Genomic DNA, 15,640 nt, shown 5'->3' on the forward strand with positions numbered 1-15,640 from the left:
AAAGGCATTCTTGACTAACATCAGCTCACTACGTCCAGTCTCAAAGGAAAGTAACACTCACGACCGTTTCAACGTGTATTTAAAGCTAATTTGATCGGCATCCTCATAGCGGCTTTGCTAGCGCTACTCGTATTCGACATCATCTTTCAGATGTAGAAAGACGTCTACCAACTTTCCTTTTATTAGCACAATTCCTTCTTGGTACTGCAGTATTTTTTTCCGGCAGAGCGGTTAAATAAAATATACTTAAAATAGGCAAAAATCCATGTTTTGAATAATGAGTGGAGATTGTAAATAAATGGTGTTTTATGAGTCAGTTTTGATACTGCACCTGTGGTGTCACCGCCAGACACCACACTTGCTAGGTGGTAGCTTTAAATCGGCCGCGGTCCATTAGTACATGTCGGACCCGCGTGTCGCCACTGTGAGATCGCAGACCGAGCGCCACCACAAGGCAGGTCTCGAGAGACTGACGAGCACTCGCCCCAGTTGTACGGACGACTTTGCTAGCGACTACGCTGACGAAGCCTCGCTCCTTTGCCGAGCAGATAGTTAGAATAGCCTTCAGCTAAGTCAATGGCTACGACCTAGCAAGGCGCCATTAGTAACATTGCATGTATCTAAAGAGTCTCACTTGTATCGCCACAATCTCCAGATGTACCAAAAGGATGGATTAAAGTTAAGTATTACAGAAGCTACGTACTTTTCTTTATAGCAATCATTACGTATCCTGCTTCAGACCTCATGCACCCTCTTTGGCTTAGCGCGTGCCTGTCGGCTTCCTCTCATTGTGTCTAGGCTCTCTTGTCTAGACACAACAGCACCACACTAAAAATCACAGAAATGCGGCCTATACTTATTAAAAATAGTCATTTCGTGGTTGAACTGTGCATTTTAACAGGATTCTCCTTGTCGTACGTTCGTCCATACAGAGCTGAACGCTTTTCTATACGGTGCAACTACGACACTCATTTTGTAGTTCCCATCAACTGATTATCGTGATGATTATTTGCTGAGCGATGAATAGTTTTCTTTCAGGTAAATTTTTGTTAGCAATACGCCCTCTCCAGCGTTCATATTTTGTTTAACTGTTTTGTTCGAACGCGTTTCAAGCAACAGGTCCATTTTCAAAGACTATACAGAGAAGTTTTTGGCTGAAACTTCCTGGCTGATTAATACTGTGTGGCGGACCGAGACTCGAACTCGGGACCTTTGCCTTTCTTCCAGGAGTGCTTGTTCTGCAAGGTACGCAGGAGAGCTTCTGCGAAGTTTGGAAGGTAGGAGACGAGGTACTGGCGGAATTAAAGCTGTGAGGACGGGTCATGAGTCGTGCTTGGGAAGCTCAGTTGGTAGAGCAATTGCCCGCGAAAGGCAAAGGCCCCGACTTCGAGTCTCGGTCCGGCACACAGTTTTAATCTGCCAGGAAGTTTCATATCAGCGCACACTCAGCTGCAGAGTGAAAATTTCATTTTTGGCTGTTACACGTCTTTCAGCCAGCAGTTACCGAGCGGGGTGGCGCAGTGGTAAGACACTGGACTCGCATTCGGGAGGACGACGGTTCAATCCCGCGTCCGGCCATCCTGATTTAGGTTTTCCGTGATTTCCCTAAATCACTCCAGGCAAATGCCGGGATGGTTCCTCTGAAAGGGCACGGCCGACTTCCTTCCCTAATCCGATGAGACCGATGACCACGCTGTCTGGTCTTCTTCCCCAAAAACCAACCAACCAACCAACCATCAGCCAGCAGTTGTCTCATCTTAGATAATTTTAGCGTAGAACTAACAAATATGTCGTTCTTTTATTGCCAAGCTATAAAACAAATAAGATGTAACACCATAAAAAGTTCATGAGTTGGTGAAAATCGAGTTGTGTCTCGGAACAGCGTGCTGCATTATTCATCTAAACAACATTGTACAAAAATATGATTTTTTTTTAAAATAAAGGAGTGGGTATGACGGGCATAGTTCAGTGACGTGTTGGGAAGAAATGGGGAATGCATTACTCACCAAGTGCGCGTAAACTTCTACAATCGTGAGTTTTCATACTTAACAAAACTGTAAACAACTTAGTCCATATAATCGGTTAACGTTTACCTTGCCTTGTGTTATTTCATAAATCATTCAGAATTAACAGTGCGACAATTACTAACTTTACTCAGCTACATACCCTCGGCGCTTGTATGTTTCTCCGCGAAACTGATCCCTTAGAATGTGTGAGGGTTTTGCGACATTTCTTCTTTTCAAATGGCTGTCTGCCGACTTACTATCCGGCCTGCATCCGCATGTTCCACTAGCGTAGAAATATTTCCGTCCAATAACGCGAGTTCCCCGCGTAGGATGGACGACGAACTTTTCGCAATAACCAGTACTGGAGTGTTCTCGACAGCAGGACCCAACATCAGCTGGGTAAACAACTAAGCAATTCGCCGGCGAGCTGCCGTTTCAGGCGATAAACTTGTCTCATCTAAATCGTTTAAACTTCCGCGGGAGTTGTAATTATGCAGTGGCCTACCTTCATCGTTTCCAGTACATTTCCATGTTGTCCAACTGACATGTGCAGATGAGACATCCGAGAACGTTTTTCTCAACAGCACTAAATGGATAAAACTTCCTGGCGGTTTAAAACTGTGTGCCTCACCGTGACTCAAACACACTACTTCAGCTTCTGACAGCAAATGCGTTGTGAACAGAGTTATCCAGGTCTGTCCTCGCACCATTAGATCCACTAGTACCTATTCCATATTTTTCGAACTCCACAAAAGTACATACATGTTACGGGAATGCAGCCAAGTGACATCTTCGACAACCGCCCTCTGCCAGGTGAACACCCTGTCATTTTCAAAGCACAAATGCAACGAGATATTGCGCGGGTGCACGCACTCACGCACGCACGCACGCATGTACACACACACATACACACACACACACACACACACACACACACACACACACACACACACACATACGCGCGCGCGCAGTACACACTAGCACCACACACAACAAAATATGACTAACTTCAGAAGTTATAGGCCGTAATTATTAATTAGTGTCGCCTGTGGTAGCAACAACAGAGGCTGTACCTCTGTTGTTTGACGGGGGAGACAACAGTATTCCAGGCGGAATTTAAACAAAAATCTATACTACATAGCAGTGCCTGTGTTGATTGGGTGTACTCTGTACTGTCCTTGAGACATGCACGAGTGTCAGAATTAACAGGCACTGCTGCGATCGTTAGCTGTATGAAATACAAGAATTATATTCGCACCAGATGCACTATTTATTGGGGACAGTGAAAATTTGTTCCGAAACAGGAATTGAACCCAGATTTCCCTCCTTACGCCAGCGGTCGTCTTAATCGCTTCGGCAGTCCGAACACGCTGCCCAGACAAGCCCAAGTTTCCACATGTCACTATTTTGTCTATATCCTAAACTCGACAGGCACTGTGAATCCCGGACCGGGACAGACTTTTTGATTAAAGTTGCAGCGTTGTTTTTAGGCATGAAATACTGCACTACAGTGGCTGTGTTGGTTCACGTGCTCTGCCAGAGTCCTTCATACATGCACGCCACTTTATTAGTGTATTGTATGTATTGAATCGGGGACCTAGAAACGACGGAGAGGCTTCGTCCCGCCGTAGCCCTCAGTGGTTCACAACTCCACAACAGGCTACAGCAGTCCACCCACCCCACCGCCGCCTCACACCGAACTCAGGGTTATTGTGTGATTCGCCCCCCAGTGGACACCCCCTTGGAACGTCTCACCCCAGACGAGTGTACTCCAAATGTTTGCGTGGTAGAGTAATTATGGTGTATCTGTGGGTGGTGACAGTGTTTGCGCAGCAATCGCCGACATAGTGTAACTGAGGAGGAATAAGGGGAACCAGCCCGCATTCGCCGAGACATATGGAAAACTGCCTAAAAACCACCCATAGACTGGCCGGCACACCGGACCACGACACTAATCCGCCGGGCGGATTCGTGCCGAGGACCGGCACGCCTTCCCCTCGGGAAGCAGCGCACTAGACAGCGCGGATAGCTGGGTGGGCCACTTTATTAGTACTTCATGCCTATAAAGAAGGTCGCCACTTTGATCGTACGTTTCCCTCTGCAGTGAATACACGGTATATTTGTGAATATAGGATGTAGACAGAAAGATGACGTATGTTAGTTTTGGTCTTTCGGGGGAGCGTGTTCAGGTGGCCGAAGCAGTTAGGGCGAGAGCTCGCGCAAAGCAGGAACTGTTTAGAGCCCCGGTCCGGCACAAATTCTCATTGTCATCAATAAATAGTGCAGCTGGAGTCTTGCTATGTGCGAAAATGCGAATGTCATTCTTGTAAGCAAAAAACTGTCTCTATAAGGCCACCTGCTAGTTATTAACCTCAAGTGTTTTGTTATAACGCTATCCGGAACTGGAAATGAAATCCACAATTTCCATGTTATTATATTCCATAGGATCAACGGCGCCAAGACAGTGTTCTACAACAGCAGTTTTGCTTGGGTGCCATATGCGCGTTTTCACACGTGCTCAGTTCACTGGTCCTCCGCCGTCCTGATTATCTGACAACATTATAACATGTCTTATGTGCAACGGATGCCGTAAATAGCCGCCTTACGCAAACCAAGATCATCCTTTTCTTGTGTCATCGGTTTTCTAGATTGGTTTGATGCGACCCACCACGAATTCCTCTCCAGTGCCAACCTTTTCATCTCAGAGCAACACTTGCACTCTACGTCCTCAGTTATTTGCTAAATGTATTCCTGTCTCTTTCTTGCCCTGCAGGTTTTACCCCCTACAGCTCCCTCTAGTACCAAGGAAGATATTCCGTGATGTTGTAACAGATGTCCTACCATTCTGTCGCTTCCTCTTGTCAGTGTTTTCCACATGTTCCATTCCTCGCCGATTCTGCGGAGAATCTCCTCATTCGTTACCTTGTCAGTCTACCTAATTTTCAACATTCTTCGGTAGCTCCACATCTCAAATTCTTCGATTCTCTTCTGTTCTGGTTTTCCCGCAGTACATGTCTCGCTACCGTACAATGTTGTCCTTACAAACGTACATTCTCAGAAATTTTTCTCTCAAGTTAAGACCAGTGTTTGATACTAGCAGAATTCTCATGGCCAGGAATGATTTTCGCGCTAGTGCTAGTCTGCTTCTTCTGTCTTCCTTGCTCCATCCGTGACGGGTTATTTTGCTGCCTAGATAACAGAATTCCTTAACTTCGTCTGTCTTGTGATCCCCAGTTGTGATGTTAAGTTTCTCGCTGTTCTCATTTCTGCTGCTTCTTATTACTTCGGGCTTTCTTCGATTTTCTCTCAATCCATATACTATATTCACTACACTGTTCATTCCATTCAGCACATCCTCCAATTCTTCGTCACTTTCGCTGCGGATAGCAAAGTCATCACCGAATCTTATAACCGATATTCTTTCACCCTGTATTTTAATTCAATTTTCTTTTATTTCCCTCATTGCTTCTTCGATATACAGACTGATCAACAGGAACGAAAGGCTACATCCCTGTCTTACATCCTTTTTGATCTGAGCTCTTCGTCCTTGTCCTGCACTCTTATTGGTCTCTCTTGGTTCTTGTACATATCGTATATTACTCGCCTTTCCTTGTAGATTAGCCCTGTTTTTCTCAGAATTTCGAACGTCTTGCACCATTTGACAATGTCAAACGCTTTTTCCAGATCGTCATATCCTATGAACGTGTGTCGATTTTTCTTCAATCTTGCTTCCATTAACAGCCACAACGCTAGAACTGTGTCTCTGGTGCCTTTACCTTTCGTAAAGCCAAACTGATCTTCATCCAACACATCCTCAATTTCCTCTTCCATTATTGTACGTATTATTCTTGTTACCAACTTGGATGCATGAGCTGTTAAGCTTATTGTTAATAATTCTAGCACTTCTCGGCTTTTGCTGTCTTCAGGACTGTGTGGATCATGCTCTTCCGCAAGTCAGATGGTCTATCGCCGCTCTCATACGTTCTACACACCAACACGTATAGTCGTTTAGTTGCCCCTTGCCCCTTCACCCAATGATTTTAGAATACCGATGGAATGATATCCATCCCTTGTGTCTTATTTCAGCCTAAGTCATCCAAAGCTCTTTTAAATTTTGATTCTAATATTCGATCCTCTGTCTCCTCCCTGTGGACTCCTGCTTTTTCTTCTATCACGTCATCATACAAGTCCTCCGCTGGTGGAAGCTTTCAGTGTGCTCTTTCCAACTATACGCTGTCTTCTCTGCATTTAACAGTGGCATTCCCATTGGACTCTTAATTCTACCATCCTTATTTTCAGTTTCACTGAAGGCTATTTTGACTTTCCTATTTGCTGAATCCGTCCTTCGAACAATCATTTCTTTTTCGATTTTTTACGTTTTTCATCATCCTTTACAGACCCAAAAGGGTGTTCGAAAAACGCATTTCAAATCACGATTCCGCAAAACACTAGAAATCTTGTAGGAAATACTTCCTGCGTAAGCCCTGTGGCTGTCCAAGAAGTTTCTCAGCTCAGTTCCCATAAGTCGTTGTAACATTTATTACGCCGCGAGACATTTGTATATCACCTTGGTTGCCTTTACGGAAAGGAAATGTATCGTTGTTCGCGAAACTTCCCAGTTTCTGAGTAGGATTGCAATGCACTCTTTCGTTTTTGTTATGGGGTCGAGACCATAACATTGTTCCATCGTTTCTGAATGTCATGCATTATATTAATTCTCCTGCGCCAATCGCATCAAGCAATGCGCTGATTTAGCTGTTGTTAGTAAAAGAATTCATTTAAGTTGCCGAAAATTTGATTTTGTTTCCAAGAAATTATCTCGGCTTCATTTAATTACCATACTGAAATTCCAGCATTTTTTCAGAAATGTGTTTCTCGGCCAGCGTGTAAGGTCAGAGGCTTTTTAGGATCTGTAAACGATGATTTTAGTTTGCGAAAGGTTGCGTAAGTCGGGTGTCTATCCGTTGTAGATGTGGCACATCATAAATTGGGACTGCGGAGGACAGGTGTGTTGAGCGCAAGCGTCACACGCAGATACGACAACCAACGAAAGCTGCTATTGCAGGAGATATCCTTAGCACCGGTCATCCTTTGGAACATGCCAACATGTAGAATCTGGCATTCAGTTTCCTGTATGGGATACTCTTATGATGGAAGTAGTTGAGATTCAATTAGCAACTGACCTATAAGTAGAGAGATTTTGCTTGAATTCTGCTTCGAATCTTGCTGTCTCCGCGGTCAAAGAGCAAGAGAACAGAGTTAATGCTACTTTACCCGTTGGTAATTAATATTCACAATGCAGGATGAATTACCTACAAGTTGCACGGCAAGTATTGCGGAAACGGAAAGTGCTATTGATTTACAGCTCTCACAGGTTGGATTGATAATCAGGGGCTCGTTTTCTTAGCCAATAAACAGATTGCAATAATACTTAGAAAGTGTATTTTTTGTGCAAACATACGCTTTTCAAATGGAACAATGCCTATTGAAATTAACAAACTGCTGGTGGTCATTTTGAACACAACCTTTTCTGGTCAAATGTCTCGTTACTGGTCAGAACGCACATAACTAGTGTATGCACTTGTTCTTTGATGTGTGCTGTCGGTGGTGATGAACAAGTGTAGTTATGGGAACTTTTCGAAATACGATATCCCGTTAACGACTCTCACTAGAATTATCCAGTAAACAGCACCGATATTCCAATTTATCCTACCTTTATTCTGTCAATGCCAATAGGTGTTGTTCCACATAAAAAAGTTTATGTTTGCACACGAAATACATTTTATAAGTATTATTACAAACTATTAATTGCCTAACAATAAGAGCCCCTGACTATCAATCCATACCTGAAAAACCGCACATCAATACTACCTTCTGTTTCCGCAATATTTTCGGCACACGTTTTAGATGATTCACCCTGTAGATCTGACGGTGCGTCTGGCATGTATAGTGTGTGTGTGTGTGTGTGTGTGTGTGTGTGTGTGTGTGTGTGTGTGTTGTCTTTCGGTATATAACACGCATACCAAGGTTTTAAATTTCCTTGTAAGGCGTTCTCTCATATGTTTGCACACAAAATACGTCCTTTAAACACTGTTAACATTTCTCGTTTGGATACTTCTACAGTTACTTTTACATTTGTCGATTTCGCCCTGTTAAAAAGTATTGAATTCTGCCTGTGACAGTGGCGTAGCTGGTCTGTTAACTCTTAAGCATTTTTTGTTCATGCTACAGTATCGAACACGTCGAATGCCGTACCGAAGTCAAGGAACATGCGTTCAACACTTGTGCGCATATTTTCTCTCTTCTTGATCTCACTGTGCTTGTGACGATGTACTACGATTCGGGAACTGGTAAAACGTGTTTCAGAGAAAACAGTTCCCGTAACGCCGCAAAAAGCAACATGGAACGTATTTAACGTATTTAAAAAAATGTTGCGTAAGTAGATGATGGCAAAGAAAATAAGTATAAATTAATGGCCAGTATAATTACAGTAACATATTTTAAACATCTGCCCATCAGTCTGGTGATTGGTCTGGGGCGGCCCGCCAAGACTTCGACTCCTGTGCCAACTTCTTCATGTAAAAGTACCACTAAACACCTAACGTCTTCAACATGTTAGATACATTCCTATTGACCTATTGATTTCGTCCTCCATAGTTCCCTCTAGTACTGTAGAAGCTGTTCGTTAACACATGTTCCAACACTCTAACAATTTCTCTAAGTAGTTTTTTCAACATATTCCTTTCAGCTTGGATTCTATGGAGATCCACACATAATCTTCAACATCCGTCTGTTCGATTCTGCAGTTTTCCATAATCCATGATTAACTACACACAGGTTTCGCTGAAATAGCGAAGGCCAATGTCTGATACTAGTAGTCTGCTTTTACCGAAGAATAAATGCTTACCATGTGCTAGTCTGCGTCCTACGTCCTTGTTTAGTGCATCTTACGTTATTTTGCCACTGAAGAGTGATTATCAATGTAACGTACTCTTGTTGTCTCTTACGCGTTAAACGATGCAACACTAGTTCTGTTTGCTAACTGGTTTGACGTCTTCCCACAACCAGGTGGCATACACAACCATCAAGCTTTGTGAGCTCTGAAAACGCACAAAAATGAATTTGTCGACCAGCACGTTGCAAAGTTCTTAATGGTATGACTTTTCGTTATGCTGCTTATCGAAATTTTAATTTGCTTTCGTAACGCGGAATCGATATGTTCATTTTGTGATTTCCGTTTTATTCCTTTCAGTTTGTTCATTGGTATTTTGTAGGAGCACGTTTTATTGGAATTACGAGTGTCTGTGGTTCTCCCGGATCCAAGTAATAATTTCATCACATTGTAAACAACCACAACAGATGTATTCTTTCATGCCATATGTTTTTGTTCATTCCGAGTAGGAACCGGTTGGAAAACGAAATTGTAGTTGAAAGAAATATATTATGAATAACAAAAATCGATGCTGTGTTTGTTGAAATTGTAATCAGAAGTTGCATTTGTAGTTTAAATCTTAAAGATTTACTGAACATCACGTGTGTGAATTTAGAGAAGGCCCCTAGTTACCTAAGAAACGAGTTCAGCAAATGACTGCAGCGAAGTATCGTTAGCAACAACATAAATTAAGTAAGTGAAGATTTAGATTTATTTCATGATTACGATTTGAGTTTATAATGAACCTAATATTCATCATACTTGAATTAAATGCATTCAGAATAGATAAATTGTACTCGACTTCGTGTTCGCCTTCGTAGGTGAGTGATCAGCACCGCTTATTGCGATGTGGAGGAGCCGGGTTCGACTCCCGTTCTTTCAGGAATTTTACCTTGGTGGGGGGACTGTACAGGGTGGACTTAGCCTCGGAAGGGCAACTGTGGAGCTATTAGAGCGGTTAGTAGCAGTTCCAAGGTCAAGGAATTCGACAACGACTGGAAGAGCGGTATGCTAATGACGTGCTCTTCCACACGCACCTAGTGACGTCATTGGCAGAGGATGATATGTTGGAACTTAACTTACTTTTACACAGTTAGTTGAGAACTCTTAAAGTTACAAATCGTAGTGCGCCTGCACTGTGAGTGGTACTGTCGGCAGAGAGAAAGAGGAACTCACTTCGTCTCCCAGTCGGCGTCTGTGGCGACGACGGTCCAGTTTCCGGTGTAGGGTTCCTTCTTCTCCACAGTCAGGTACGATCCTCCGTGCTGCAAGTTGTTCCGCGGATTCCCTGCCACCTGTGGGAAGAGAACCAACTGTTGTCACAAGACCAGGCAGGCCAGTTTTGCAAAGGGTTTGCGAAAATTGCCTAATTTTCTGGGCTCTGGCTGTCGAAAAGGTTACACTGCACGTTGTTGTATTTGCTATCCCTGTTAATCTGCTCTTCATGTTCTTCATGAACACCTGCTACTTCACTTACTTATTCTTATACGACAAATCATGGCAGAAAAATCAGGTTATTTCGAGCAGATACCATATACCTTCAGTTAAGATTGCAGACTCCACACTCACCAACAACAAAGAGAAAAAGTGTGAAGCAATCCAAAATTCCTTGAAATATTTCAGTAATTAGGAGGTATATCGGTAACACGTATTACAACTACTGAAGCTAGTGCCATTCCGAAAGTTTAGTCGATTTAAACTATGAGACTCCAAGTCTTACGGAATTCCAGTGTTTAGACTGAAACATTGGACATGACTTGTATGCTGCAGATACCTACGATGTTCACTTCTGCTATAGTTGATGCAGGAGATGGAGAGTGGGTGGAAGACGACGAAAATGTTCTTCTTGTCGTAGTGAGTGAAGAGCATTGGCTGGGGAAAAGGATTCCTGGGCAAAATAATTGTCATAGCTTACTGTGACACTCTCTTCACGCGTGTGCATTCACATCTGTTGTAACGTGGTTTACTCCCTAACTGCACCAGCAGCTTCAGTCGTCCTCCGTCTTAAGATACTCAGCAAAGTGAAGTAGATGGAACATATGTGAAACATGAGCGTCTCCCAGCATAGCGGATATTCAGATAACTTGCGAGAATGCAGTCGGATATCTTCCTGGACAAACAACAATATTTCGGCATCCGAAAGTCCCGTTGTTTCAAAGGCACAAAAAGAAGAGAGATCGTTGTGCACGACAGTTTAATTCCACGGCGAGCAGGGTTGCTTCGACGAAGAAAACAAAAGACGGCGTATGTACACACTAAACAAATAGTGCCACGAACTTTTTGCCTGAATTCTGCTTGGAATCTGCTCTCTCTCTCCCTGGTTAAACAACAGAGCTAGAGCTAATTGCTTATTCTCACACCTGATAAAGTTTGGTGTTGGTCTTCTGCGCTTGAGTAGTGGTGATAGCTATTTACTCTGTGTTCTCTTTCTGCATATGCTGTATTTTTGGTTTTGGCAGCAGAGTAGTTCCATACACGAAGAGACTAAATCGCCATCTTTCTTGCTAAAATCCTGCCTTAAGATAAACGTAATAACCGCCTGAGGAAACGTGGGGGAGGGGGGAGGGGAAGTGTTATTTGATTTGCAGCATACATGGTTCCAATATCTAATAAGCGAATCCCGTATAGCTGTCCTGGACAAGGTACTAGTGGAGGTGGACTGCCATTGGTTGCCCCGACCTAATTTTTTAAACTCATCACCTTCTGCCTGATTTGATAGAGTAGACATGAAATCCTCTCTTGCGCTAACCGTTTCACTTCAGAGTAGCACAAAGTCTTCAGAATGAAATTTTCACTCCGCTGCAGAGTGAAAATTTTTCTCTGGAAACATCTCTCAGGCTGTGACTAAGCCATGTCTCCGTAATATCCTTTTTCCAGTAGTTCTAGTCCAGCAAGTTTCGCAGGAGAACTTCTGTGAAGATTGGAAGGTAGGAGACGAGGTACTGGCGGAAGTAAAATTGTGGGGATGGGTCGTGAGTCGTGCTTGGATACCTCAGATGGTAGAGTACTTGCCTGCGAAGAGTAAAGGTCTCGATCTCGAGTCTCGGTCCGGCACACAGTCTTCAATTACTAGTTGAACGTATTCCTATCCCTGTCTTCCCTAAAGTTTTTACCCTCTACAGCCCTGTCTAGTACAGTGGTTCCCAACCTTTTTACTACCTTTATCCCTGAATGCCAACACATATTAGTTAGTACCCCTATACTGCTCCACCTGCTCACCCCGTGCCCCTCCCCGCTCCACCAACACTACCCGATCCCCACCATCATTTTTTCTACTGCTTATTTCTGGCAATCATTTTTTTTATATGGAATGATTGAGATATTCTCAGTACATCTCGAGTGCTACCTACAACTCGTCCGCAGAAAACGATGCTACTTATCCACGTTGAGGGTACATACTTGTTAGAAAACATTCTTCACTACCACCATTTCCTGCCTAGCTACATTTGCTTTACTCACACCCTACAGCCCCATTTAAAATCAACCATGTTAAAATGGACGCACTGTACGTAGTGTTTGTAAACCAGTTGACAATTGGACTCCTGCATAGATTGGAATACTTCGCGCTGCTGACGCTTTGTGTCTGATCACTACCACTAATAATAATAATAGTGATAATAATAATAATTTCGTGTGCTTCAGTGGTCAAGTGCATGTCTTTCGAAGAGACACCACTTTGGCGACTTGCTTGTCCCTAACCTACACCGTGATCCTGCTGGGGATAGAAGACCGAGGGTTTAACGCGGAATCTGAACCACCTGCCGTTCCTGGGAGACCTCACATCGAATGTCGTTGGGAGTTACAGGCTAGGTTAAAGGCAAACTGAAAATTTCCATTGGATTCGATACCACGAGCTCTCGGTTTCTAGGCACGCGTTTTACCATTATACCACCATTATTTTCCAGTTCCAATAATAATAGTAATAATAATGATAATAACAATAATATAAATATTTTGAATATGACTTCGTCTCAGCTACATCGACATCCATACTCCGCAAGCCACATAACGGTGTGTGGCGGAGGGTACCTTGAGTACTTCTATCGGTTCTCCCTTCTACTCCAGTCTCGTATTGTTCGTGGAAAGAAAGATTGCCGGTATGCCTCTGTGTGGGCTCTAATCTCTTTCATTTTATCCTCATGGTCTCTTCGCGAGATATTCGTAGGAGGGAGCAGTATACTGCTTCATTCCTCGGTGAAGGTATGTTCTCGAAATTTCAACAAAATCCCGTACCGAGCTACTGAGCGTCTCTATTGCAGTCTTCCACTGGAGTTTTATCTATCGTCTCCGTAACGCTTTCGCGATTACTAAATCATCCTGTGACGAAGCGCTGCTCACAGTTGGATCTTCTCTATCTCTTCTATCAACCCTATCTGGTACGGATCCACAGCGGTGAGCAGTATTCAGGCAGTGGGCGAACAAATGTACTGTAACCTACTTCCTTTGTTTTCGGACTGAATTTCCTTAAGATTCTTCCAATGAATCTCAGTCTGGCATCTGCTTTACCGACGATTAATTGTATGTGGTCATTCCATTTTAAATCACTCCTAATGCCTACTCCCAGATAATTTATGGAATAAACTGCTTCCAGTTGCTGACCTGCTATGTTGTAGCTAAATAATAAAGGATCCTTCTTTCTATGTATTCGCAGCACATTACACTTGTCTACACTGAGATTCAATTGCCATTCCCTGCACCATGCGTCGATTAGTTGCAAATCCTCCTGCATTTCAGTACAATTTTCCATTGTTACAACCTCTCATTATACCAGTAAATGAATCCAAAGTATCCAACCGTTTGTCACAAAAGACGGTTAGTTGCAGGTATTTCTAAAGAAGACGGATTACATCCGCGCCACCCATCCCTAGTGTCCGGGCTTAGTAGCCTTCAAGAACATACTGAAGCAGCATGTGGAAGCCTTTCCAGACAAGCTCCATGATTCATTGGAGCAGGACACACACAGCTGCTTCAAGACTTTGAATTTACTCTATCTGCAACATTTATGCGACTAACATAGCACAGTGCACATTGCATCAATGTATGTGGTGATAAATACGTTACGAAGGATTGTCATCAGATTGAGAGTTCATTGTAGGGTTAATTTTTGAAAGTTCACGACTTGCTGAGATGAAAGTAGCACTGTCAGATTATGATCGATATCAATTATGTTAGTATTCAGCACAAACAACTGCAGTGCTCATCTCCCGAAGCTGATGTTACTGAGTTACAGTGTATAAGAGCTACGCAAGAACAGTGAAAATATGCATCAACAACGAGAGCGCCATTCAGTGCACTCACTTTCAGGAAACTGACGCATCTCAGGAACACCATCCGGCACGTGACAGCCTTACGCGTACAGAATTTATATGGAACTGTCTGATGAATCCCTGTTGAGCTCATCGACCAGAACGCTTCAGAAGAAATCAAACCGTGAATTTCTAGGATATTATTCACATGTGACAGTGCAGCACAGTAAACCATTTAGACAAAACATGCTATTTCTGGTCTATATCCCCCTATACTGCTACCCTGCAGCTAGTACCAGCATGGATACGTATGAACAACACGCACATTTCATCAGCTGCTTATAGCTGTCCTACCTACCCGAATATGCTATTTCAGAATTATGTTGTGCAACTGTATATACCAATTGACCGCCAAAGGATCGAAGCGTGTTAATGTCATTTAGTGTCTGACACAGAGTTTGAAGTTATAGTGGAAATAGATAATGTCCAAACGTCTGCAAAGGTGCAGTTTAGTGATTTGGAGAAGCATCAACTGTGCATAAAGGTGGAGAACATCGTGAATTGCAAAACAATGGCAACTGAGAAGAATCCATTCGCTCGAGACATCAATATCATCGGCATCAACAGCACATCCATCGTCTACATGTTCGGCGATTTTTTTTCTTTCGCAGTCCTTTTCATCTGTTGCGTAATATATGTTTTTTAGTACATAATAAATTAGTACAATCAGTTACGCTGCCGTTAGTGTTAATTTTATTTGAACTTTAGGCATATTTCAGCTATATAGCCATGAACAGCTTATGTTTTCAAGTCCTGAATTCCATGCAGTATCGTTGTTCTGTTGCTGTATATTTGTCACTGATTACATTTTACGTTACGTCACAATCAATTTTGCAGTGTGTAGTATGTTCTGACTTTACATTTAGTGGTGGTCAGAAACAAATCTTAGTCTGTAGTTGACATTTAATGACAGCAGTTGTGATTGGTGATCAGCGACTTTGTTATTTCGGTTGTTGTATATCTATTTCCTGATTATATTCTTTCCTTGTTATTTGGTAGTAATCAGTTGTGTGTTACGTTCTGACATTTGATTGATTATGGTCTGAAAAATCTTAAATTCCGATTGACAGCAGTTATGTTAAATGATCAGCGACATTGACGATCAGCGATCATTCTGACCATTATTAATGAAATATAATAACATAACATACAACTGATTACTACTAGAGTAACGACGAAGGAATATAAACGGTAAACAAGTAGACGGCAACAGAAATAATGAAGAACATTTTCCAATCCCTGGTGGTATGGTACGGCAACTAATGGTAACAATTTTAAAGAACAATCTTGATTGCAAAACTGTATTTTTTATTTTATTTATTTTGGTTCAAATGGCTCTGAGCACTATGGGACTTAACATCTGAGGTCATCAGCCCCTAGAACTTAGAACTAATTAA

General features: G+C 42.7%; 1 protein-coding gene across 1 annotated transcript in view; it reads right to left on the reverse strand.

Moving 5' to 3' along the window:
* The window catches only part of LOC126455831 (neutral ceramidase-like), a 205,711-nt gene that overhangs the window by 11,200 nt on the left and 178,871 nt on the right, over nt 1–15,640 (reverse strand). Inside the window, exon 11 of the mRNA XM_050091593.1 lies at nt 10,114–10,232. Within this exon, the coding sequence (XP_049947550.1) occupies nt 10,114–10,232 (119 nt within the window). The remainder of the gene's footprint in view (nt 1–10,113; nt 10,233–15,640) is intronic.

Source organism: Schistocerca serialis, chromosome 2, assembly GCF_023864345.2.
Source record: "Schistocerca serialis cubense isolate TAMUIC-IGC-003099 chromosome 2, iqSchSeri2.2, whole genome shotgun sequence".
Classification (NCBI taxonomy): Eukaryota; Metazoa; Arthropoda; class Insecta; order Orthoptera; family Acrididae; genus Schistocerca; species Schistocerca serialis.